The sequence below is a fragment of the Oncorhynchus nerka genome, linkage group LG15 (assembly GCF_034236695.1).
Source record: "Oncorhynchus nerka isolate Pitt River linkage group LG15, Oner_Uvic_2.0, whole genome shotgun sequence".
NCBI classification, from domain to species: Eukaryota; Metazoa; Chordata; class Actinopteri; order Salmoniformes; family Salmonidae; genus Oncorhynchus; species Oncorhynchus nerka.
Genome location: NC_088410.1, coordinates 83161159 through 83188379, shown reverse-complemented (window position 1 = coordinate 83188379; position 27221 = coordinate 83161159). Strand labels below are relative to the sequence as shown.

General features: G+C 42.0%; 1 protein-coding gene across 1 annotated transcript in view; it reads right to left on the bottom strand.

Moving 5' to 3' along the window:
• Positions 1-27221, bottom strand: part of LOC115143413 (contactin-4-like) — a 175018-nt gene that overhangs the window by 92681 nt on the left and 55116 nt on the right. Inside the window, 1 exon segment of the mRNA XM_029683821.2 lies at positions 7900-8044. Coding sequence (XP_029539681.2) covers positions 7900-7954 — 55 coding nt within the window. The 5' untranslated portion in view covers positions 7955-8044.

Here is a 27221-nt window from a genome sequence, read left to right as displayed (position 1 = left end):
GGTGTTGAGATATACAGTAGGGTACACTATCCTGGTGTTGAGATATACAGTAGGGTGTTGAGATATACAGTAGGGTACACTATCCTGGTGTTGAGTCATACAGTAGGGTACACTATCCTGGTGTTGAGTCATACAGTAGGGTACACTATCCTGGTGTTGAGATATACAGTAGGGTACACTATCCTGGTGTTGAGATATACAGTAGGGTACACTATCCTGGTGTTGAGATATACAGTAGGGTACACTATCCTGGTGTTGAGTATACAGTAGGGTATATATCCTGGTGTTGAGATATACAGTAGGGTACACTATCCTGGTGTTGAGATATACAGTAGGGTACACTATCCTGGTGTTGAGATACAGTAGGGTACACTATCCTGGTGTTGAGATATACAGTAGGGTACACTATCCTGGTGTTGAGATATACAGTAGGGTACACTATCCTGGTGTTGAGATATACAGTAGGGTACACTATCCTGGTGTTGAGATATACAGTAGGGTACACTATCCTGGTGTTGAGATATACAGTAGGGTACACTATCCTGGTGTTGAGTCATACAGTAGGGTACAATATCCTGGTGTTGAGTAATACAGTAGGGTACACTATCCTGGTGTTGAGATATACAGTAGGGTACACTATCCTGGTGTTGAGATATACAGTAGTGTACACTATCCTGGTGTTGAGATATCCTGGTGTTGAGTCATACAGTAGGGTACACTATCCTGGTGTTGAGTCATACAGTAGGGTACACTATCCTGGTGTTGAGATATACAGTAGGGTACACTATCCTGGTGTTGAGATATACAGTAGGGTACACTATCCTGGTGTTGAGATATACAGTAGGGTACACTATCCTGGTGTTGAGTCATACAGTAGGGTACACTATCCTGGTGTTGAGTCATACAGTAGGGTACACTATCCTGGTGTTGAGATATACAGTAGGGTACACTATCCTGGTGTTGAGAGATACAGTAGGGTACACTATCCTGGTGTTGAGATATACAGTAGGGTACACTATCCTGGTGTTGAGTCATACAGTAGGGTGTTGGGTACACTATCCTGGTGTTGAGTCATACAGTAGGGTACACTATCCTGGTGTTGAGATATACAGTAGGGTACACTATCCTGGTGTTGAGATATACAGTAGGGTACACTATCCTGGTGTTGAGATATACAGTAGGGTACACTATCCTGGTGTTGAGATATACAGTAGGGTACACTATCCTGGTGTTGAGTCATACAGTAGGGTACAATATCCTGGTGTTGAGATATACAGTAGGGTACACTATCCTGGTGTTGAGTATACAGTAGGGTACACTATCCTGGTGTTGAGATATACAGTAGGGTACACTATCCTGGTGTTGAGATATACAGTAGGGTACACTATCCTGGTGTTGAGATATACAGTAGGGTACACTATCCTGGTGTTGAGTCATACAGTAGGGTACACTATCCTGGTGTTGAGTCATACAGTAGGGTACACTATCCTGGTGTTGTAGGGTACACTATCCTGGTGTTGAGATATACAGTAGGGTACACTATCCTGGTGTTGAGATATACAGTAGGGTACACTATCCTGGTGTTGAGACATACAGTAGGGTACACTATCCTGGTGTTGAGACATACAGTAGGGTACACTATCCTGGTGTTGAGATCATACAGTACACTATCCTGTGTTGAGATATACAGGTACACTATCCTGGTGTTGAGACATACAGTAGGGTACACTATCCTGGTGTTGAGATATACAGTAGGGTACACTATCCTGGTGTTGAGACATACAGTAGGGGTACATCCTATCCTATCCTGGTGTTGAGACATACAGTAGGGTACACTATCCTGGTGTTGAGACATACAGTAGGGTACACTATCCTGGTGTTGAGACATACAGTAGGGTACACTATCCTGGTGTTGAGACATACAGTAGGGTACACTATCCTGGTGTTGAGACAGTAGGGTACACTATCCTGGTGTTGAGATATACAGTAGGGTACACTATCCTGGTGTTGAGATATACAGTAGGGTACACTATCCTGGTGTTGAGACATACAGTAGGGTACACTATCCTGGTGTTGAGACATACAGTAGGGTACACTATCCTGGTGTTGAGACATACAGTAGGGTACACTATCCTGGTGTTGAGTTGAGGGTACACTATCCTGGTGTTGAGACATACAGTAGGGTACACTATCCTGGTGTTGAGTAATACAGTAGGGTACACTATCCTGGTGTTGAGATATACAGTAGGGTACAGTATCCTGGTGTTGAGATATACAGTAGTGTACACTATCCTGGTGTTGAGATATACAGTAGGGTACACTATCCTGGTGTTGAGTCATACAGTAGGGTACACTATCCTGGTGTTGAGTCATACAGTAGGGTACACTATCCTGGTGTTGAGATATACAGTAGGGTACACTATCCTGGTGTTGAGAGATACAGTAGGGTACACTATCCTGGTGTTGAGATATACAGTAGGGTACACTATCCTGGTGTTGAGATATACAGTAGGGTACACTATCCTGGTGTTGACTCATACAGTAAGGTACAATATACTGGTGTTGAGATATACAGTAGAGTACACTATCCTGGTGTTGTGATATACAGTAGGGTACACTATCCTGGTGTTGAGTCATACAGTAGGTTACACTATCCTGGTGTTGAGATATACAGTAGGGTACACTATCCTGGTGTTGAGTCATACAGTAGGATACACTATCCTGGTGTTGAGACATACAGTAGGGTACACTATCCTGGTGTTGAGTCATACAGTAGGGTACACTATCCTGGTGTTGAGACATACAGTAGGGTACACTATCCTGGTGTTGAGTCATACAGTAGGGTACACTATCCTGGTGTTGAGATATACAGTAGGGTACACTGGTGTTGAGATATACAGTAGGGTACACTATCCTGGTGTTGAGATATACAGTAGGGTACACTATCCTGGTGTTGAGATATACAGTAGGGTGACACTATCCTGGTGTTGAGATATACAGTAGGGTACACTATCCTTGTGTTGAGATATACAGTAGGGTACACTATCCTGGTGTTGAGTCATACAGTAGGGTACACTATCCTGGTGTTGAGATATACAGTAGGGTACACTATCCTGGTGTTGAGTCATACAGTAGGGTACACTATCCTGGTGTTGAGTCATACAGTAGGGTACACTATCCTGGTGTTGAGATATACAGTAGGGTACACTATCCTGGTGTTGAGACATACAGTAGGGTACACTATCCTGGTGTTGAGATATACAGTAGGGTACACTATCCTGGTGTTGAGATATACAGTAGGGTACACTATCCTGGTGTTGAGATATACAGTAGGGTACACTATCCTGGTGTTGAGATATACAGTAGAGTACACTATCCTGGTGTTGAGTCATACAGTAAGGTACACTATCCTGGTGTTGAGATATACAGTAGAGTACACTATCCTGGTGTTGAGATATACAGTAGGGTACACTATCCTGGTGTTGAGATATACAGTAGGGTACACTATCCTGGTGTTGAGTCATACAGTAGGGTACACTATCCTGGTGTTGAGATATACAGTAGGGTACACTATCCTGGTGTTGAGATATACAGTAGGGTACACTATCCTGGTGTTGAGTCATACAGTAGGGTACACTATCCTGGTGTTGAGATATACAGTAGGGTACACTATCCTGGTGTTGAGTCATACAGTAGGGTACACTATCCTGGTGTTGAGATATACAGTAGGGTACACTATCCAGGTGTTGAGTCATACAGTAGGGTGCACTATCCTGGTGTTGAGACATACAGTAGGGTACACTATCCTGGTGTTGAGACATACAGTAGGGTACACTATCCTGGTGTTGAGTCATACAGTAGGGTGCACTATCCTGGTGTTGAGACATACAGTAGGGTACACTATCCTGGTGTTGAGACATACAGTAGGGTACACAATCCTGGTGTTGAGACATACAGTAGGGTACACTATCCTGGTGTTGAGTCATACAGTAGGGTACACTATCCTGGTGTTGAGATATACAGTAGGGTACACTATCCTGGTGTTGAGATATACAGTAGGGTACACTATCCTGGTGTTGAGACATACAGTAGGGTACACTATCCTGGTGTTGAGATATACAGTAGGGTACACTATCCTGGTGTTGAGACATACAGTATGGTACACTATCCTGGTGTTGAGTCATACAGTAGGGTACACTATCCTGGTGTTGAGACATACAGTAGGGTACACTATCCTGGTGTTGAGATATACAGTAGGGTACACTATCCTGGTGTAGAGACATACAGTAGGGTACACTATCCTGGTGTTGAGATATACAGTAGGGTACACTATCCTGGTGTTGAGATATACAGTAGGGTACACTATCCTGGTGTTGAGATATACAGTAGGGTACACTATCCTGGTGTTGAGATATACAGTAGGGTACACTATCCTGGTGTTGAGATATACAGTAGGGTACACTATCCTGGTGTTGAGATATACAGTAGGGTACACTATCCTGGTGTTGAGATATACAGTAGGGTACACTATCCTGGTGTTGAGATATACAGTAGGGTACAGTATCCTGGTGTTGAGATATACAGTAGGGTACACTATCCTGGTGGCTTTTCACAGCTACAGTCACATTTTCTTATGTCCCCTTTATAAATCACCTGTTTTTTTATTTTTATTTCATATGGTCTCTAACCTTGACGACTAGGACAAAGAGAAGTAGTCCCTCCCGCATCATCACCCTAATGAGAGTTTGGGGGAGAAGCATCGCCTAAGGTGAAGGCCTCCTTTTTTTTTTACCAGCCTCGAAGGGAGGTGCTTCATTTCCCGATGTGCTTTAAATGAAATAAATTAATGAACCTTTTATAGCTGGGCTATTCGACCTGGGAAAAGCTTCATGTAAGTTTGAGAGAAGTCACCCTGGCTTGCAGTCACCCTCCTCAAACTAAACATGCACACTGAATATAAATTATACATGCATGTATGTAAATGCAAGCTCAATGATGGGGAAAATACATAACCTTTGACTTCTTCACATTCCGTCACCCCCTCCTCCTCATTTCGTCATTCCCTCCTCCTCATTCCGTTACCCCCTCCTCCTCATTCCGTCACCCCCTCCTCCTCATTCCGTCATCCCCTCCTCCTCATTCCGTCATCCCCTCCTCCTCATTCCGTCATCCCCTCCTCCTCATTCCGTCACCCCCTCCTCCTCATTCCTTCACCCCCTCCTCCTCATTCCGTCACCCCCTCCTCCTCATTCCGTCACCCCCTCCTCCTCATTCCGTCATCCCCTCCTCATTCCGTCACCCCCTCCTCCTCATTCCGTCACCCCCTCCTCCTCATTCCGTCATCCCCTCCTCCTCATTCAGTCACCCCCTCCTCCTCATTCCGTCATCCCCTCCTCCTCATTCCGTCATCCCCTCCTCCTCATTCCGTCATCCCCTCCTCCTCATTCCGTCATCCCCTCCTCCTCATTCCGTCACCCCTCCTCCTCATTCCGTCATCCCCTCCTCCTCATTCCGTCATCCCCTCCTCCTCATTCCGTCATCCCCTCCTCCTCATTCCGTCACCCCCTCCTCCTCATTCTGTCACCCCCTCCTCCACATTCCGTCACCCCCACCTCCTCATTCTGTCACCCCCTCCTCCACATTCCGTCACCCCCTCCTCATTTTCTTACCCTCTCCTCATTCTGTTACCTCCTCCTCATACTGTTTCCCTTTCCAGGCTGCCTAGATCCATAGATGTCCCTGAGAAAGTGCTGACTTAAGACAAAATGCTAAATAAATGGAGATGGAAGAATAGGAAACAACACAATGGCCACCTGCTCCATACACTGTATAAATGTAAATACATTTGTCTGATGACTTGTAAACATTCGGCTTGACTTCCATTTATATCTGTCAGAAATGCCTGTCAACTTCAAACGCCTCCTATTTCTGTAGATAGTTCATAATACGCTAACAGTATTATGATATAACTGTGTGGGAGTTACTCGGCTCTATTGAAACTCCAGAGCTCTGCCTTTACCAGGTCACTCAGGTGTATGGAATAGGAATTCAGGTTAGCAATTGGGACCTTACAGTTAGTTGTGTGTTGAGTGTTTTGGCAGAGGGAGAGATATAGAAGGATAAGGACGTGTTAATCCCATTGTACAAGGAGATACAGTACCAGTAAGAAGTGAGACATATGACATGAAGAATGAGAAATATAACATAGATTAGCAGCATAGAAACCATTGTGAGTTAATCACAAACACTACAACTTTCACTTCAAGTTTGACACATGATAAAAAAAAAACATTTTTTAACCAATGTTTAGAAACGGTATAATCTTTTCAAATTATATCATAAAAAAGACTGGTGGAGTTGTCACACATGCAGCTAACAAAACTATATGGAAATATCTGCTCTATCCAAAATTACAACTAATTGCAGCATTACCGCAAAAAATGGAAGGGGCAAGCGGAAGGAGGAGAAAGTAAGGAACTTGTCTGTCGGCCGTGTTTTAAAGGCCAAAATTGGTTAAAGAAAATTGTGATAAATAAAAAAATATACCAGTTTGATTTAATGACTAAAGAATTGACAGCTGTGCCATACAGATTGCATAACAGTTGGGAAGAGATTTTTGATGTACCGATTCCATGGCACATGGTTCATGAACTGACACCTAAAACAACGCCGGATTCAAAATTGAGTTTTTCAATTTAAATTATACAAAAATCTTGCAACCAATAGAATGTTATATATATGGAGGCAACAACCATCCCAGCTCTGCAGATTTTGCTGCGAAGAGACAGAATCATTAGATCATTCGTTTTGGTACTGTCCTTAACTAGCTTGTTTTTGGTCGCAGGTTCAGGAATGGCTGAAGAATTTACCTTGAGCTAACTCTGCAAATAGCACTACTGAGTGATTTAAAAAGTCAGTCAACGATCAATTATATAACAATACTAGCAAAAATGTTTATGTTTAATTTACAATCTGTAGAAACTTTGAGAATAGAAAGGTTCAGAACATTTGTGAAACACAACAGCACAGTCGAAAAAAGATATGGAAATTGAAATCAAAACGGGATGGTCTTCAGAGATAGATGAGAGGGGTTGAGGGATTGGACTAAAAACAAACCTAAGATAACTCATGTAATATATACTGTGTCTGTAAAATATCTATATAGTATGTATAAGCTGGAAGTAGAAGCCTAAGTGTTGTTGTCCATTAGTTACTCCAATTAGGGGAGTGTTGTTAGGGAAAATGATATGAATCTCTGAAGTTGGAGACTTTTATCTCCCTCACCAACTTCAAACATCTGCTATCTGAGCAGCTAACGGATTGCTGCAGCTGTACATAGTCTATCGGTAAATAGCCCACCCAATTTACCTACCTCATCCCCATTCTGTTTATATTTATTTACTTTTCTGCTCTTTTGCACACCAGTATCTCTACCTGTACATGACCATCTGATCATTTATCACTCCAGTGTTAATCTGCAAAATTGTAATTATTCGCCTACCTCCTCATGCCTTTTGCACACAATGCATATAGACTCTCTTTTTTTTCCTTTTTTTTCTACGGTGTTATTGACTTGTTAATTGTTTACTCCATGTGTAACTCTGTGTTGTCTGTTCACAATGCTATGCTTTATCTTGGCCAGGTCGCAGTTGTAAATGAGAACTTGTTCTCAACTAGCCTACCTGGTTAAATAAAGGTGAAAAAATATATATATATATATATACACATACATACATCCACACACAATAGTAATACCAGTGGTAAATCTATAACAGCATGCAACCTGGGTGAGAATGGCATGATACTTTTTGAAGAGATAAGAAAAGGATAACACAGACATGCAAGAGATGAGTGTGCAGATCAGGTGTGGTATCAACGGCGACTTGGGGGCCATCTTACCAGCAAGGCAGACCTTGAGTGACAGAAGGATTAACAGTTCCCATGGCAACAACATCTTCAATTTCCAAGGTCAAAGATTTTCTTTTCTCCCATCCAATTGCCAGTGAGAGTAGAATATTTCCTGTGTAAACTCTGCTCCTTTTAGCTGTGGAAGGAGAAAAGAGATGAAATGGGCAATGCGGCAACAATCCTTTTGCAATATACACTGAGCCTGTTGAAAAACGCAACTGGAACTTGAGGAAAATCAGTGAGCCATTAACAATTCATTCATCTAATAAGCAGAGCCAAGACCCTGTGCCTGAGGGGCAGCTAGCAGCTTATCCATGGGAGATGATATTTGGTGTATACATTCTGCTGCTACAATATCTCCCCGGAGCACAAGTCAAGGGAGCGAGAAAAAAGATTCAAGGCTTACAGCAGCAACCGATGAGCAGCACAGCCCCCCTGCCAAAGGCAATGTTTAGATTTCTCTCAAACTATTGTTGGTTCAACACATTTACACTGAAAATAATGTGAAGCATATACAGATCTGCATGCATTTCTTTCCCCATATATCAGTGAAAAGGATGTGCTGGGGAGGTGTTCGATGTGAGACTTTTAAAGGGCAGGGAATAAGACAGCGTGGTGAGACATATTAAATTAAACAGCCCTCTATTGAGAGAACTAGAGAGAGCAATCCACATAGTGGAAAGGCATTCAATCCACTTCAAAACAGAGCGGACACAGACAGAGACGATATCCTCTATGAATCATGAGGGAACTGTTACTGCTGTGAATTCTAAAAGCAAAGTCTTGCTGCTATACACATTACATTTACAGGCTCTGATCAGCAGTTCCAGACAGAGGGTCAGGTAGCAATAACAATAGGCATTATATTGTGCCGGTATCAGGTATTTATTTACCGGAGTATTAATAGGCCTAATGGGAGATGTTTGAATGAGAGACGTTTGAATGAATATTGTTATTTTAATATTGAGATTGAGTTTATTTTTATAGGAACAGTGCACATTAATCAACATTTCAGTAAAATTGCCGGTTTTAGCCAGCCGGCTAATTTTCAATCGCAGTCCCTGGGCAGGTTATTAAAAACAATTACAATAACAATAACAATGCAGACAAACAATGAGCAGTGAGCACAAGCAGAGCAACATAGGACAAGCAACACGTAGCACGCAGACAGAGCAACATAACACATAAAGCAACAAAACAAAATACAGAAAAGAAACACTTTGTTTCCACACCTCACAAGCTACAGACAACAGACAACATGGAGAGCTGCAATACACAGCTAGGGTCACAAATCTGATTGGCCTTTGGCCATGTATTTATGTTTTTTGTGAAGATGTGATATGTGGTGCAGTTGTGTGTGTCTGATGGCAGTGTGACATGGGAAGCTCTAACAGAGAAAGAAGATTGCCTGCTTTTCCTTAAGGGAACTATACACTCACCTCTCACGGCAGACCTTGTGGATCTGCTACCATGGGTTTGAGTTAACAAAAGTACTAAGTGGAGGGGGAGGCAGGCCATTTAGGAACTTGAATACAAGACATTCGTCAGTGTATTGCACAAGATTTTCCCAACTCAGAAGCTTGTGGTTTCTGAAGATGTAACAGTGTTGATGGCTATTGAGCTTTCTATCAAGCACTTTAGGAGCCTGTTTGTAGACAGACTGAATTGGTTTTAATGTTGTACAGCAAGCTTAGGCCCAACTAGGCAAGCAATATGTTAAGAGGGGGAGTATCATAGCATTGAACTACAGTTTTGCTATCTGTAGTCAAACAATTTGCAATGAATCGGAAATGAGCTAGTTTGAACTTGGTTATTTTAGTTAGATATTACTGGACTGTTGGAGCTAGGAGCACAAGCATTTCGCTACACCCGCAATAACGTTTGCTAAATATGTTTATGCGACCAATAAAATGTGATTGGTGCAGTACATTTCAGAAATAATATATAATATAATCAAATCACATTTTATTTGTGACGTGCGCCGAATACAACAGGTATACCTTACCGTTAAGTGCTTACTACAAGACCATTGTTACAAGTACAGAAATCATACAGAAATCATCACCATATGATGCAAAACGCAGCATCATACAGGTATGATTTCTGTATTCTGAACGTTACATTATCTTGAAAACTTGATTGCTGACAAGAAAAACAATTTGGGACTATGTCAATATCGGACTAATAAAACAAATACCAAACTATTGTTTTGGGTGGAGTTGTCCTTTGAACAACAATGCAAAGTTGAAAAAAAGTAGGGAAAATGCTCTAAATAAACTCTATAAAACACTTTATAAAAACAATAACAAGACTATATACAAGCGGTACAGAGTCAAAGATCAGGGGTATGGATTAGTCAAGGTAATTGAGGTAATATGGACATGAAGGTAGGGGTAAAGTGACTAGGCATACAGTAGATTATAAACTAAAAGTAGCAGCAGCATATGTGAAGAGTGTGAATGAATGTGAATGTACACTATATATTGAAAAATATGTGGGCACCCCTTCAAATTAGTGGATTTGGCTATTTCAGCCACACCCATTGCTGACAGGTGTATAAAATCAAGCACACAGCCATGCAATCTCCATAGACAAACATTGGCAGTAGAATGGCCTTACTGAAGAGCTCAGTGACTTTGAACGTGGCACCGTAATATGATGACACCTTTCCAACAAGTCAGTTTGTAAAATTTCTGCCCTGCTAGAGCTGCCCCGGTCAACTGTAAGTGCTGTGAAGTGGAAACGTCAAGGAGCAACAACGCGATAGGCCACGCAAGCTCACAGAACGGGACCGCCGAGTGCTGAAGCGCATTACTCATAACAATCGTCTGTCCTAGGTTGCAACACTCACTATTGAGTTCCAAACTGCCTCCGGAAGCAACGTCAACACAATAAATGTTAAATCGGGAGCTTCAAGAAATGGGTTTCCATGGCCGAGAAGGCGCACACAAGCCTAAGATCACCATGCGCAATACCAAGCGCCGTCTGGAGTGGTGTAGAGCTCACCGCCGTTGGACTCTGGGGCAGTGGAAACGTGTCCTCTGGAGTGATGAATCACGCTTTACCATCTGGCAGTCTGACAGACAAATATTGGTTTGGCGGATCCCAGGAAAACGCTACCTGCCCCAATGTATAGTGGCAACTGTAAAGTTTGGTGGAGGAGGAATAATGGTCTGTGGCTGGTTTTCATGGTTCGGGCTAGGCCCCTTAATTCCAGTGAAGGGAAATCTTAACGCTACAGCATACAATGACATTCTAGATGATTTTGCGCTTCCAACTTTGTGGCAACAGTTTGGGGAAGGCCCCTTCCTTTTTCATCATGACAATGCCCCTGTGCAAAAAGCAAGGGCCATACAGAAATCTTTGTGGCAACAGTTTGTCAAGCTCGGTGTGGAAGAAGCAGGTGTATACATACTTTTGATCATGTAGTGTATGTGTGTGTGTGTGTGTGTGTGGAGTCAATATGCATGTGTGTTTTGTGTGTGTTTCGTGCGTGTTTGTTTGTATATGTGTGTGTGTGTGTGCTGGAGTGTCAGTGTCAGTGTAGTATGTGTGAGTGTGCGGTGAGTGTGCGGTTAGATTCCAGTGTGTGTACATCGAGCCTGTGCAAAAAATTACATAAATAGTAATAAAATAAGGTGGTCAATGCAAATAGTCCGGATGGCCATTTGACTAACTGTTCAGCAATCTTTTGGCTTGGGGGGTAAAAGCTGTTAAGGAGCCTTTTGCTCGCAGACTTGATGCTCCGGTACTGCTTGCCATGCGGCAGCAGAGAGAAAAGTCTATGACTTGGGTGGCTAGAGTCTTTGACAATCTTTAGGGTCATCCTCTGACACCACCTGGTATAGAGGTGATGGATGGAAGGAAGCTCGGCCCCAGTGATGTACTGGGCCGTACGCACTACCCTCTGTGCCTTGGGCTCAGATGCCTAGCAGTTGCCATACCAGGCAGTGATACAATCCGGCAGGATGCTCTCGATGGTACAGCTGTAGAACCTTTTGGGGATCTGAGGTCCCATGCCAAATAATTTCAGCCTCCCGAGGGGGAATAGGCATTGTCGAGCCCTCTTCACAACTTTGTTGGTGTGTTTGGACCATGATGGGTCCTTAGTGATGTGGACACCAAGGAACTTGTAGCGCTCAACACGCTCAACTACAGCCCCGTTGATGTGAATGGGCGAGTGCTCCGCAGTCCTTTTCCTGTAATTCACTATCAGCTTCTTTGTCTTGCTCACGTTGAGCAGATCTCAGAAGGGATGAGGGATTAAATTAGATGAGATTTATTAGGTTCTTTATCTTCTATTCAGAGGGACTTTTCAGCCATCTCCATTGATTTGGTTTCCATTGTTTAACCTCCTGCTTTGTTGTTTGTCATTCTGCCCACAGTCTTGCCATTGGTCTCAATCAACTATGGAGGAATACTTTAAGTCAATAACAGGACATTACGTTGATGATGACTTCCCTTCGAGTTACAGGGATCATGTATCTGTCTCATGTAGGAAAAACTGACTCTGAAACAGTATACATCTAACAATAAAAGGAACTCACATTTGATTCATTTGAACTAAATGTACTGACTTTTCCCCCTATCCATTGCAATACCATCAGTCTGCAATACCATCAATCTCCAGTCTTTGGTGGGAGTATATTTACAATTTTATGTTATATTAAGTTTGTGTGAAATGTTTAACTCTGAACCTGCCAGGAATATTTGCCAGCCAACTACCCAAAATGCCTATTTGTAATCAATAAATTATGCAAGCCAGTTACTGTGGTGAGTCATTCACAATCAATGTGATCTAAATTCAGACAAGCTTGCCAAAAACTGTCTGAGTGAGATAAGGTGCAACAAATTCACTGACAGTAGTGATGTACATTGGCCAAGAGGGGTCACTCTTCCTTTTGTTCCAAGTATATCCTACTGTAATGATGTAGAGTCAGGGCCTTAAATACTGTATCATGACTAAATCCATGATCATAATATTTTGCCCATCCAATCATCCCTCAGTTTAGAACGGGCTGGAATGACTCCTCACATTTTCCAACTCCAAGAACTGCTGCATCAAGTAGTGATCATTCTGGTGCTCTTTTCTCTGCATCACCCAGACAGGTGGTGAACATGTTAATGGATGAGTTGATTTAAACCCAAACACACAGGAAAGCACTTTAGGATCCAGCCAAACGTGTTACTGTACATGGATATGAATTGTGTAGTAGAGGAGTAGTGGCATTAAATCTTGCCATTCCTATTGTGACTAGGCTCACTGAGGAATTATAGCTATTAATGGGATTGTGAGGGAAGGTGAACCATTGCAGCCCATTGCTGAGGTTGTCTAACAAGGCCCTGAAGCCTAAAGTCATTAGTGTCCCTGCTCTGCCAGATGATCGATGCTAATTTATGTTCGCTTTAGTCAGCTGTCCAGATTCATTTTCAAGCTGATCAACTTTCTTTGGTCTCCTCACTGTAGCACGTCCTCGCCCCCTGGCGCTCAAAGTCAAACTCATGGAACTGTATGCATTTGCCTCATGGATCGCTGCTATGATTTTGCTCAGCGTCAAGATGCAGAGACTAGAGTCCCGTAAGCATAATGTACGACAGAGAGCTGGCGCTGTTCCTCTGTCAGATAACACAGCTCTGTTTTAATGATGCTTAGGTCCTGGGAATCTTTGGGGAGGATGTGTTTCTTGGACACAGTCCAAAAATTAAAAAAAATGTTGCTCATGAACCCCATGATTCATTTATATAAAACTGTAATAATTATTGTGCCCAGCGGAAGGTGGTCGCAGGTGTTGGAAATACCAAGTGGGATGAATCCGAGTTAATGGTGCCTGCAAGGGAAACTATCTGTCAGGGATAATCCCTAATAACACTGTGGCATAGATAATGAGCCTCTTCTCCCTCAATGGCCTCCGAGATTAAGATAGCTAGCTGGAAAGAAATGATTCAATGAGGTATGGGTATCGACACGGCTGGATTCTAGTATGATGCATTGGCTGGTTTAATGTTCATTACTGATGAGCAGCATCCCCTAGTGGGATATGTAAACTAGGTGGAACTGAGAGGAGGATGGAGTTGAACTCTGGTGAGCAGTGTTCCACTTCATTAGTTCCTGAGTACTGAGATAAACACGTGACCACTGAAAATGTACATCAGCAGCCTAGCCAGAGGTAATTAAGTCATGTTTTTCGAGCGTACCCCTTTTAATAAGACCAGTATACAGAATCACACACCCTGGGTTTCAAAAGCCTCATTTTGTTAGGGTTAATCATGGCATAGAGCATCTGGACCAGGCTGGACTACACCATTTCTCTGTGAAATTGCAACGTCAAGGAGGGGAGAGGAAGGGGGAAAGGGAACCTAAGAATCTACAGTGTTGCAATGGATAGACCTTAATTATTGCTATGAAATATTATACCGGTGGTAGAGACTGAATTAAATCTTGTCCATCCACTTCCATTTCTTTCCTAATCATATCATAGCTCACCTTTCCAAAACATTCCTGTAATCTCCTTGATCTCAGGTTACTGTCGACCCATATCCAGGCATGGGGGAGGGGAAGCTAGGCAGCACTATGGTGGCTAGATGTCAATCAACATCCACCGGCTAATGGGGGAACATGTTTCTAGCTAGAGGAGAGGAGAAAATTGACGAGTAAAACCTACTTCCATCCCATCTTGTTTTTAGTATTCACAGGAACACTACAGTGAGTTCACAGAGTCAACAGGCAACGAAGAGTGAAGGACAGAGTGAAGATAGCTCTAAAGAGAAATTGTTCATATAAATAGATGGATCTCAAATTAACCCACAGATTAATCTTTACACTCTGAACTTACAGTAACCCAGTAATTCACTCATATGTTTAAATCACTATCCAATAAATACAAATAAAACAAGACTTTTATAGGTTATGAAAAGCCGCGGCGCAAAATGGTAAGTAAAGTAAATAATGATCCTGTTATTTGAAAAATGGTTGTTGTCATGGAGGTGAAGAGAGCTTCTCCCGACAGTGTGGTATAAAAGGAAGAACATAGTAAGATTCTGATTAGGCAGACACGGTGATTAGACGATAAGTGCCATCACCAATAATGTAACTAACACAGATCAGCACCATGGACAGCGCCAGTTGCTGTATGTTGAAAATTCACAGCCCAGTATCTCTATATGTAAAGTGTGTATAAACGCGCAAACATGCATGCCCACACACTGTACAGTAGACACATCACATAGAACAATGGGATTACAGTAGCCACAGCTCCTGTACCTGAAAAAAAAACACTCATTTACACTAAGCAATAAATCACCAGCTCCACTGACAACCATGTTTCCCACTGATTGAGTACTCGTAGAGTAACTGGAGAGAGCTCTATACTTCCCCAGGAGCTGAGACACAATCAGCCTCTTCCTTTGGTGAGAGAGAGAGAGAGAGAGAGAGAGAGAGAGAAAGAGAGACACTGTGCCTTGCTGCTGCTACCAGTCTGTAACACAGTGTACAGCCCTGATCACAGAGAACATTCCTTCTTCAAGGCTCTGCACAATTATGGCACCAGTGACGGCAACAGTCCACCACTACAGGATTCAAGGATTGTCCTTGAATTCCTGAAGAAAAAGGATGACTAGATGTCAAACAGTGATAAGATCATAGTTTGTTTGAAAGAATTTCTGTATTTTGCCTGGAAATATGCATTATTGACTCAAGACTTGGTAAGAATAAAATAATAATAAACTTGGTAAGAATATACAGTGCTAAATATTAAAAAGTTAAATACTGGCCAATAAATTCACTGCTTTTAACTTTTCTACAATATTGTGTGTATAACGCTATAAAAATGTTAGCTACTTCATAGGGTATGACCATTTCTAAGAGGCATTGTTGTGATACACACACACACAAACACACACACCAATCACAATGACCTGAATTCCTGTGTTTGCAATACAGAGGCCATTTACTCATTGTAATTTGGTTTCCAGCATGACAGACACCAGCAAAGCTAACACAAACAGACAGATCGTTTCTGCAGGTGGATAGAGCCCAGCTTGCAGCAGCCTTAATAAAAAGCACTCTGCATACTCTACATCAGAAAAAAGGCAGAGGAGCAAACTACTAGCAATTTCACAACAAGTGTGAAGAAAGGATCACTGAGCAAGTTGCTGTTGAAATGGCTAAATGTAATCCAACTCGTGAGAATTCATATTATTTAAGAGCTGTATTTTATACAAAACTAGTGTCCGTGTTTGTTTGCTAGGCAATTTCATATTCAGTGAAAAGAACCAAGACTCAATAATAATCAGAAAAGATAACTTAAGACAACTTTTACTACTTAATCATTATGATGAACGGTTGTTCTCCAGAGAGAGAATTACATTTCTAACAGGAAAAAAAACAATAAATATAAGCAACAGCAGTGATATTGAACATCTCATTCTATCTGAATGGCTGTGTCCAATAGAGAGTAATGAGGGGAACAATATAAGGCAATTCTTTATTACTGATTACTATGCATAATCCTGCCACTCTTGTTACAATAGTGAATGGATATGGTATGCTGTTCCCTGTTGGGTGCAATATAACACCACCCTTAACCAATCATATATATATATTTCGCTCCCCGTTGAGCTAAGAGGAGTGTTGGGAGTGTGGTGTTATGCTTCTCTAGACTAATGGCTTTTCTATTTTAAGGGTTGACAGCACAAGTCAAATGCATGTAATCGGGTTCATGCCATTGTTTCCAGTGAGTTGCTTACGACACACACCATTTTTCACAGCTTGTTTTCTTGCAATGTTGTAGCCTACTGCATCTTACTCAATGACTCAAATTAGGTGATAATGAGCACACATAGGCATATCTTTAGCACAATGGAAAGTTTCAAGGAGAGTATGATTTTCTAGATTGAACTTTTAGTCTTGACACTTTCTCATCAACAGCTACGTTTGACATTTTAGTCATTTAGCAGACACTCTTATCCAGAGTGGCTTACAGGAGCAATTAGGGTTAAGTGCTTTGCTCAAGGGCACATCAACAGATTTTTCACCTAGTTGGTTAAGGGATTTGAAGCAGCGACCTTTCGGTTACCGGCCCGGCGCTCTTAACCGCTAGGCTACCTGCCGCCCATATCAAATTAAAATAATTACCTAGTGAATTGTTGCTAGTCTTTGTGATCTGTGCTGGTTTTACAGTATGTTAACGATGTGAAATGGAACACAGCCTTGTCTCAGTAGCAGATTGCATAATAGCAAACCAGCCAGATAAACTCAGATATCCATCTATTCAGACATGTCCTTATCATATCCAACGTCTTATTTTATTCTTTATCAAAAATCCTCACCCTGAGCACAGGGTTTTTCCTATATTTTCTATAATCCTCAGTCATTGTATATAAGGTGTTAACGTTTGAAGCCTCTCTTTCAGCATTCCAAAAATTTCTCTAGTTCCACCCCTTCCTTACATACTCAGGTATCCAGCAGCAGGCCTTTGGAAACGACACTAAGTGCCCAAAGCAAGGGAGTCACATTACTGCAGCCCCAGAGATTATGAATGATAGGGAAACTCTTTTTACATTCATTACAGGGCCACCCATGAATAATTCATTGAATCAAATTACAGGCTCCGAAATATTCAACGGTGTTGTATCAGCCCTTTCCTCTCCAATTGATCACTTCTTATACAAGTGATGTATTTGCCGGCAAGGGAGCTGCAGCCCCATTCACCAGCTAACCAGATAGGAAATAGCTCTTACAGTAGGGCGATGGGACATTAGGAGCAATTCCAAACTGATATGAATAGGTGAAGTCAAGATCAAGAGAAATCTAACAGCAATGCTCATCTATGTCGGTGGAACCATTTTATTCGTTTTGTCAGGTGAAATATATGTTTCTGTAAATAATACTTTGCCCTGAGTCAAATAATAAACCCCTTTGAGAATATCTTGAGAACAAAAAGAAATTCAAATCACAAACTGCTGATACGCATCATCACCCTATATCATCAGAGCTGCAACAGAGTTCTGTCAACACAGCCTGGTTGTGGGTCCCACCGGGGAATGGCAGCTGTCATTCACCTGTACAATGTGGGAGACAGCAGTGGTATTTCAGAGAAAGGAAAGTGAGTCCATCATCTCTGCTAGGTCACAGAGTGATTAATTCTGCTAAAGATTAGGCATGAACTGTGACCGCTCTCCTTGACACGGGCTCTGACAGAGTATACAGACCCAACAAAACAGGTCAATGCCGCTCTGATTATTCCCACCTAAAGGTGGAATCTGAGGTTGGCAGTGAAGGATATCAAACAGAAAAGCAGCTTGAGATGAAGAGACCACACAACAGAGTTATAATATAAAAAGCGTATTGCATTTTGTTGCATCTGCCGGATTCCAAAGGGTGCGATCTATCTGTTAGAGCTCCTCAGATCATCATTTCACAGTCTTTGCAGACCCTGCAAAAACTTGAAGATACAATTTCATTGGAATTAAAAAGGCATCTGAAACCAGTGGCGATTTTAGAATGTAAATCTTGGTTGTGCATACTCCCCCCAACAATGTTGACCCCTGCCAGCAAAGCCACACCACAACACTAAACAATACATTAATTGCACTATAACGGTGACAAACAATGCCCACAAACTGTTAAGGCCTATATAAAGCTGTCCCAACAGCAGAGCTTTCTTTACAGCACCATGAAGCCTTGTCTGGCAGCAAAACAGTTAACACAGCCTCATTTACTGCCTTTTCAAAAAACATAGCTGATATATGGTTTCTACTGACAATTGAGATGTACAAACTATGGCATAAGGGAACGATGGGCGGATAAGAGGCAATCCGTAATTTCGATTAAGACATTAATGAGCGAGCTAAGACAGACATAATCAATAGAACTATTTGTTCCGCACTTTTGAAATGTACAGCAACAGAATTCAGAACATGGGCCATTCGTACAGTATTCTCCCTGTACACTAAGTCAGAACCATTGGATAAATAACCATAGAAGCAGACAATGAAAGCTCTTAAAATATTCAACGAACATTAGACTAAGTTATGAGGGGGAAAGGGACCAAATTATTTGGGTGAGGCACATGTGCTACTAATAGCTTACTACACAGCATACACCTAGTATTACTTCTTAGCTACAGTATACATATCTCCCTTGCATATATCATTTACGCAGTAGGATACAAGACATTATTTGGACTCACCATTGTGATGTGGCGCGGCGGTCCTTTTTGTGGGCAAATTTTGTCATAAAACTTTGTCATCAAAGTCTGGCATTCTCTGGATTTATAGCGCTTCAAGACAACTGGGAACTGTGAAAACAACATGGTCGAATCATGACGTCAGTGATCTTCAGTTTGGAGCTCTAAAAATAGGACCGATGTCCCGATTTGGAATTCCGAGTTGGAAGAAAGTTCAAAATGTATTTTCCCAGTCGGAACTCTTTATTACGAGTTTGAGATATCCCAGTTATTTTGAACACGGCAGAAGTCATGCTGGATTGACAGCATGGCCAATGTATTCAACTTTTTCTGGCTCATGACGTTGCGTGTAGCTATCAATACTGTTACACAAATGCTTGTTTTGCTATGGTTGAAATCATATTTTGAAAATCTGAGATGACAGTGTTGTTAACTAAAGGCTAAGCTTGAGAGCTAGCATATTTATTTCATTTCATTTGCGATTTTCATGAATAGTTAACGTTGCGTTATGGTAATGAGCTTGAGGCTGTATTCACGATCCCGGATCCGGGATGGCTAGTATCAAGAGTTAAGGAAAAGAGACTCTTAAACTCAGACTTGGATGACACACCTTCTCCACCAAATAGCAGGCAATAATGATTGCTTTGCAACACTTGCAGTTAGCCACTGATTCCTTTCAAACCACTCATTGTTGAATTTGCGATTTCCAACTTGTTGTCCAATGGCCGATGAGCACCGATACGTTTTATCATTTCTCTTCATATGACGAGGATTGAAAAGGATTTGCCAGTAGATTGTCAACTTGATTCATGATGATTTTGAAAGTATGATGTTCAGCCCAATCAATGCTACGATAGATATAATGTGATGTAATGTAATTTTATCTGTGGCCAATTACCTTGAGCCTTGGATGGGCACTTCTAATGTAAATCTATGGCAGCATCCAAGGGGCCTTGAACTTGAACACTGAGCCAATCATGGCGCAACAAGAGAACATTACCAACCCCTATGCTCTGTATTTTCTGCTGGCTGCCCCTTCACCACAGAAAGCACTGAGCTAGGCAGAAACACCTGTATTTTGGAGCTGCCTTACTCAAGATAGTAAAAAAGAGACCGTGTTTGTATGTGGCTGTATTAACTAATTTTTATGTAATTTAAACAAAAAATTGTTTTGCAAACTGATATGTGACACGTATTAATGCCAAGATAATATGAAAAACAGCCCCCCAAAATTGTATTTCAGCTAAACAGGTGGGGCTGGGCTCAAAAACACGGGTCGCCATAGAAACTATCTATGGTAATGTAGAGAGATTTGTTTTAATGCATATTTTATTATAATGTCCAGGACCCCCACATCTAAAAGGAAAGTGCAGTTTTTCATTTATTTTAATTTAGTTAATTTCACCTTTATTTAACCAGGTAGGCCAGGAACTCTCACAACTTCTCATTGGCAACTGCGACCTTGCCAAAATAAAGCTAAGCAGTGCAACACAAACAACAGAGTTACACATAGAATAAACAAACGTACAGTCACTAACACAATATAAAGAGTCTATATACAGTGTGTGCAAATGGTGTGAGGTGGTAAGGCAATAAATCGGCCATAGTAGCAAAGTAATTACAATTTAGCAAATTAACACTGGAGTGATAGATGTGCAAGTAGAAATACTAGTGTGCAAAAGAGCAAAAAAGTAAATAAAAACAATATGGGGATGAGGTAGGCAGTTGGATGGGCTATTTACAGATGGGCTGCATACAGCGATCGGTTAGCTGCTCAGATAGCTGATGCTTAAAGTTAGTGAGGGAGATCTATGTCTCCAACTTCAGCGATTTCTGCAATTCGTTACAGTAATTGGCAGCAGAGAACTGGAAGGAAAGGTGGCCAAATGAGGTGTTGGCTTTGGGAATGACCCGTGAGATATACCTGCTGGATCGCGTGCTACGGGTGGGTGTTGTTATGGTGACCAGTGATCTGAGATAACGCAGAGCTTTACCTCGCAAAGACTTATAGATGACCTGGAGCCAGTGGGTCTTGCGACAAATATGTAGCGAGGGCCAGCCAACGAGAGCATACAGGTTGCAGTGGTGGGTAGTATATTGGGCTTTGGTGACAAAATGGATGGCACTGTGATAGACTGCATCCAGATGTCCGGACAACAGGCCCTCCGATTTGACACACTGAACTCTATCTGAGAAGTAGTTGGTGAACAGTAGGTGAGTAGTAGGTGAGGCAGTCATTTGAGAAACCAAGGCTGTTGAGTCTGCCGATTAAAATAGAGTGGTTGACAGAGTTGAAAGCCTTGGCAAGGTCGATGAGAAGACTGCACATAACTGTCTTTTATCGATGGCGGTTATGATATCATTTAGGACCTTGAGCGTGGCTGAGGTGCACCCGTGACCAGCTCAGAAACCAGATTGCACAGTGGAGAAGGTACGTGGGATTCGAAATGGTCAGTGATCTGTTTGTTAACTTGGCTTTCGAAGACTTTAGAAAGGCAGGATGGATATAGGTCTGTAACAGTTTTGGTCTAGAGTGTCACCCCCATTGAAGAGGGGGATGACCTTCAGGGATCTCGGACGATACGAAAGAGAGGTTGAACAGACTGGTAATAGGGGTTGCAAATTTAGAAAGAGAGGGTCCAGATTGTCTAGCCCAGCTGATATGTACGGGTCCAGGTTTTGCAGCTCTTTCAGAACATCTGCTATCTGGATTTGGGTGAAGGAGAAGCTGGGGAGGCTTGGGCAAGTAGCTTGCGGAGCTGTAGGCCGGGGTTGGGGTAGCCAGGAGGAAAGCATGGCCAGCCATAGAGAAATGCTTATTGAAATTCTCATTATCATGGATTTATCGGTGGTGACAGTGTTTCCTAGCCTCAGTGCATTGGGCAGCTGAGGCTATTCTCCATAAACTTTACAGTGTCCAAAACCTTTTGGAGTTGGAGCTACAGGATGTACATTTTTGTTTGATAAAGCTAGCCTTTGCTTTCCTAACTGACTGTGTGTATTGAATCCTGACTTCCCTGAAAAGTTGCATATCGCAGGGACTGTTCGATGCTTGTGCAGTCCGCCCATAGAATGTTTTTGTGCTGGTCAAGGGCAGTCAGGTCTGGAGTGAACCAAGGGCTATATCTGTTCTTAGTTCTACATTTTTTGAAAGGGGCATGCTTATTCAAGATGGTGAGGAAATTACTTTTAAAGAACGACCAGGCATCCTCTACTGACGGGATGAGGACAATATCCTTCTAGGATTCCCGGGCCAGGTCGATCAGAAAAGCCTGCTCGCAGAAGTGTTTTAGGGAGCGTTTGACAGTGATGAGGCAGTGATCACTGAGGTCCTGAATGAAAACAGCAGAGGTGTATTTGGAGGGCAAGTTGGTCAGGATAATATTTATGAAGGTGCCCATGTTTACGGATTTAGGGTTGTACCTGGTGGGTTCCTTTATAATTTGTGTGAGATTGGGGGCATCTATCTTAGATTGTAGGACTGCCGGGGTGTTAAACATATCCCAGTTTAGGTCACCTAACAGAACAAACTCTGAAGATAGATGGGGGGCAATCAATTCACATATGGTGTCCAGGGCACAGCTGGGAGCTGAGGGGGGTCTATAACAGGCGGCAACAGTAAGAGACTTATTTCTGGAGAGATGTATTATTTATTTATATTTATTAGAAGCTCGAACTGTTTGGGCATAGACCTGGAAAGTATGACAGAATTTTGCAGGCTATCTCTGCAGTAGATTGCAACTCATCCCCCTTTGGCAGTTCTATCTTGATGGGAAATGTTGTAGTTGGGGATAGAAATCTCTGAATTTTCTTCCTAAGCCAGGATTCAAGGACATCAGGGTTGGAGGAGTGTGCTAAAGCAGTGAGTAAAACAAACTTAGGGAGGTGGCTTCTGATGTTAAAAATGCATGAAACCAAGGCTTTAACAGTTACAGCAGTCAACAAATGAGAGTGCCTGGGGACACGCTGTGCCTGGGTTAACTTCCACATCATCTGAGGGACAGAGGAGGAGTAGGATGAGGGTACAGCTAAAGGCTACCAAAACTAGTCATCTAGTGCGTTGGGAACAGAGAATAAAAGGAGCAGATTTCTGGGCGTGGTAGGATACATTCAGGGAATAATGTACAAACAGGGGTATGGTAGGGTGCGGGTACAGTGGAGATGACATTTAGTGACAATGAGAGAGGTTGCATCTCTGGACACACTAGTTATGCTGGGTGAGGTCACCACATGTGTGGGAGGTGGAACAAAAGAGGTATCTGAGGCATGTTGAGAGGGTCTAGGGGCTCCGCGGTAAACTAAAACAATTATAACTATCCTAAACAACAGTATACAAGGCATATTGACATTAGAGAGAGACATAAAGCGAGGCATAAAGCAATCACAGGTGTTGATTGGGAGAGCTAGCTAAGACAACGTCGGGTAAGACAACATCAGCTAAGACAACAACAACAGGTAAAATGGCAATGAATGGGCAGAGGGTCAGTTAACTACACACAGGGCCTAAGTTCGAGGCTGGGGCCGACAGATGAACAAAATAAACAAAATGGAGGACCGTGATTAATGAACAGCCCAGCAGGCATCAGCTATGTAGCCAAGTGATAATAGGGTCCAGTGAACAGCAATAGATGAAACAGGGAAGCCGCTAGGTAGTCATTACTACGCTGGCAAGCGGGAGACATGGCGTTCAAAAAAATGTTAGCAGGCCGGGGTTAGTAGAAGCATCTGCTCCAACGTCCGGCAAAGGCCGGTTGAGGGCACAACAGATGGAATTACGTCGGCAGACCAGTCGTGATGGAACGGCAGGGCTCCGTGTCGACAAAGGGTCCAGGCCAGTTGGCAAAAGAGGTATTGTAACTGGAGTAATTTTGTTTGCTCGCCGGGAGATGCACCTGGGTCGCGGCTAACTGGTGCTAGCTTCGGGACAAGGGTGTTAGCCACTATAGCCACTCGGTAGCAGCTAGCTAGCAGCGATGAACCGATGCAAAGGCCCAGAGCTTACGGCAGGAATCCGGTGGTGTAGTGGATTCTAGTCGTGTTTGTGAAGAGTCAGGGAGGTATCAGCTGTATAGCCGAGTGATCATAGGGTCCACTGAGCAGGCCGGGAGATGGGCCTTGCTCAAGGCTAGCTTCGGGGCTGGGCCACTCGGTGGAAGTTAGCTAGCTGCGTTGATCAGGAGTAATGGTCCAGGGCTTACAGCAGGAATCTGGTGTTTTAGTGGAGAAAAACAGTCCGATATGCTCAGGGTTGATAAAGTGCTGTGCAGACTGGCAAGTATTGTCCAGGCTAAAAGCGGCTGGTGTCTGTGCTAAAGGTATGGCTAACTTCTGATGGAGGTTCTGGCTATAAGGTCTAAAATAGCAGATCTGTATTACATTGGGTGAGGCGGGTTGCCGGAAGGTATATTTAATTTAAAAATGGAACAAGAGATTGAAAATATATTGAAATATATACAAAAAAGACGAAAAATACACAATTTAGATGAGAGAACGTAATCATACAAAAAAATGTATGTATTTGAAAAATCAAGATATATCCGTATCTCAGTGTTAACAAGTGAATTATCCTACAAGATAATCTATAAAGGTAAGATCAAAAGGGCGCAGCCATACAACAAAATGGAGTCAAACGACAATTTGTCAAGGTCATGAGTTGACTGATTAAAGCTACTGTATATTTGGAGAATTTCTTTTTTTTTAAATCACAGATTGAAGGTCAAGAGCATTAATGGAAAATAAACTCCAGAACCTCCTCAAGCATGAAATAATAATGCAGATGATTTAAAAGTCATTGAAATCACTACCACATTTGAACATGTAATACAGCTGCTAAATACTGCATGTCCTTTTTCAATATTTTTTTCCCCCTCAAGGGTAGTCTACTGTTCCAGTGATACCATGGCTGCTGCGCCCTTGTCTGCCCATGCACCCTAAACTTTCTGGGACCCCAATCTCAGAGGTCTTAATTAGGCTGTCTCCCTCAGCTAGAGACATCTGGTACCACACAGCCCCAGAGACATAAAGCCCATTAAAACTAGTTCTCCAACTCCATTTGGAATCTAGCTCAGTAAAGAGAGGATTTTTTCTGGCATATCTACCCTTATCACCATTGACTTTTACCCCCTGCCTGACACTATTTTACACACATGAAATAAGGGAGATCGAGTGATAATTAGGAGTGCGTTTTTTAACCTATTGTGAGATGTCAAACTTGATAAATTTGACATTATTCACACCATTGTCATAAAGATTCAAAACACATGTTTGCAGGGTAGGAAGTGCTCTTTTTCAAGTCTGAAATTATTCATATTTCTTAATCCCCCAGTAATTACCACAAAGTTACCATTAAAATAGCTTCAGCTGTCGGTGGAAGATGTATTCAGTGTTCACGTGTTCTGTGAACAAGGTGGTCCATTGTGTTACTTTTAACAACCAAACGTATTCCAACCACAAAGTGTTTTGAAAAGGAGTTCAGATTTAATGGCTGAAGTGCAGCTTCTTCACCATGACATGCAGTGGGCTTAAAACCTATTTTAAAATGTTCTGTTAGGATAATGTTTGGGACAAGGGCATTTGCATTGCATGTATCACATGAGCGGTTGAATACAGCATTGCTGTATGGGGCATGGGGCGGCAGGGTAGCCTAGTGTTTAGAGCATTAGTAACCGGAAGGTTGCAAGTTCAAACCCCGAGCTGACAAGGTACAAATCTGTCGTTTTGCCCTTGAACAGGCAGTTAACCCACTGTTCCTAGGCCGTCATTGAAAATAAGAATTTGTTCTTAACTGACTTGCCTAGTTAAATAAAGGCAAAAAAATTTAAATAAAAAAGTTACCTAAAAGCATGGAAAAAGTATAGAACATCATAAAAAATGCTGTTACTAAAGTGTTGTTACAGCATGTGCGGGGCAAAGCCATTACTACGTTACAGTGAGATAGATATGGGAAGGGACTACTGAATACAAAATCATTTTTTGTTGTAGTTTAGCTGACACTTATCCAGAGTGACTTACAGTAGTGACAGAGTGCATACATTTTCACTTATTTTATTTTCATACTGGAAATGCAGTTGTCACGTACACAAGTACAGTGAATGCCTTTCTTGCAAGGTCTTTCCCAACAATGCAGTATTCAATATCAGCAGTACTACAAAATAAAGTAAAGTAGAACAAAAACACATGAGAAATAGAGATAAGAAGAACACAAGAAAGTAAACAATATACAGGGTGAGTTTGCCAATACCATGTTTAAAATGTGCATGGATACTGGAGTGGTAGGGTTAGATATGTATAGGGGTAAGGTGACTAGGCATCAGGATAAATGATAAACAGAGTAGCAGCAGCATATGTCAGTAAAATATCCTTTCATTCAAATATATTTTTTGCATTGCATGTATCACATGAGCGGTTGAATGAAGCATTGCTGCATGGGGCACACAACATGTCTTGTAGTTGAGTATTTGAGCCAAGGATCCTGCTCAAATGTTGCTGTAATAGGGCTAAATGTTTCTCCTTTGCATGGTGTTTTGTTGCAGGTTTTGTTTTTTGGTTATTCATTGTCAAGCTTTAAAAAACAAAGCCAGACTGCAACATGTTAATAGCCTAGCACAACTGCAGCATGTGTCTGTACACTTTCCCTCCGCTGGGCGCAGTAAGCGGGAGACACAAACTCAGTGCAATTGAAGGTGAATTCATCTATGCTATGGAATCAGGCTGTAATTTCATAAAGTAGATGACTCAACTGTTGACTAATTTATACTCGCTTGTGTCCCCTATTCGGCCTGTGGACCTTGTGTTTGATACGTGCACTTGTGTTTGTCACATGCGCCAAATACAACAGTAAACCTTACAGTGAATTGCTTATTTACAAGCCCTTAAACATCAATGCAGTTAAGTGTTAAGTAAAAAAATAGCTAAGTAAAAAATAACAGTAACAAATATTTTAATGCTGCTCTTTAATTAACAATAGGGAGGCTATATATAGCACAGAGTCAATGTGTGGGGGCACTGGTTAGCCGAGGTAATTGAGGTAATATGTACATGTAGGTAGAGTTAAAGTGACTATGCATAGACAATAAACAGAGAGTAGCAGCAGCGTAAAACAGGGGTGGGCAATTTAAAAAAAAATTA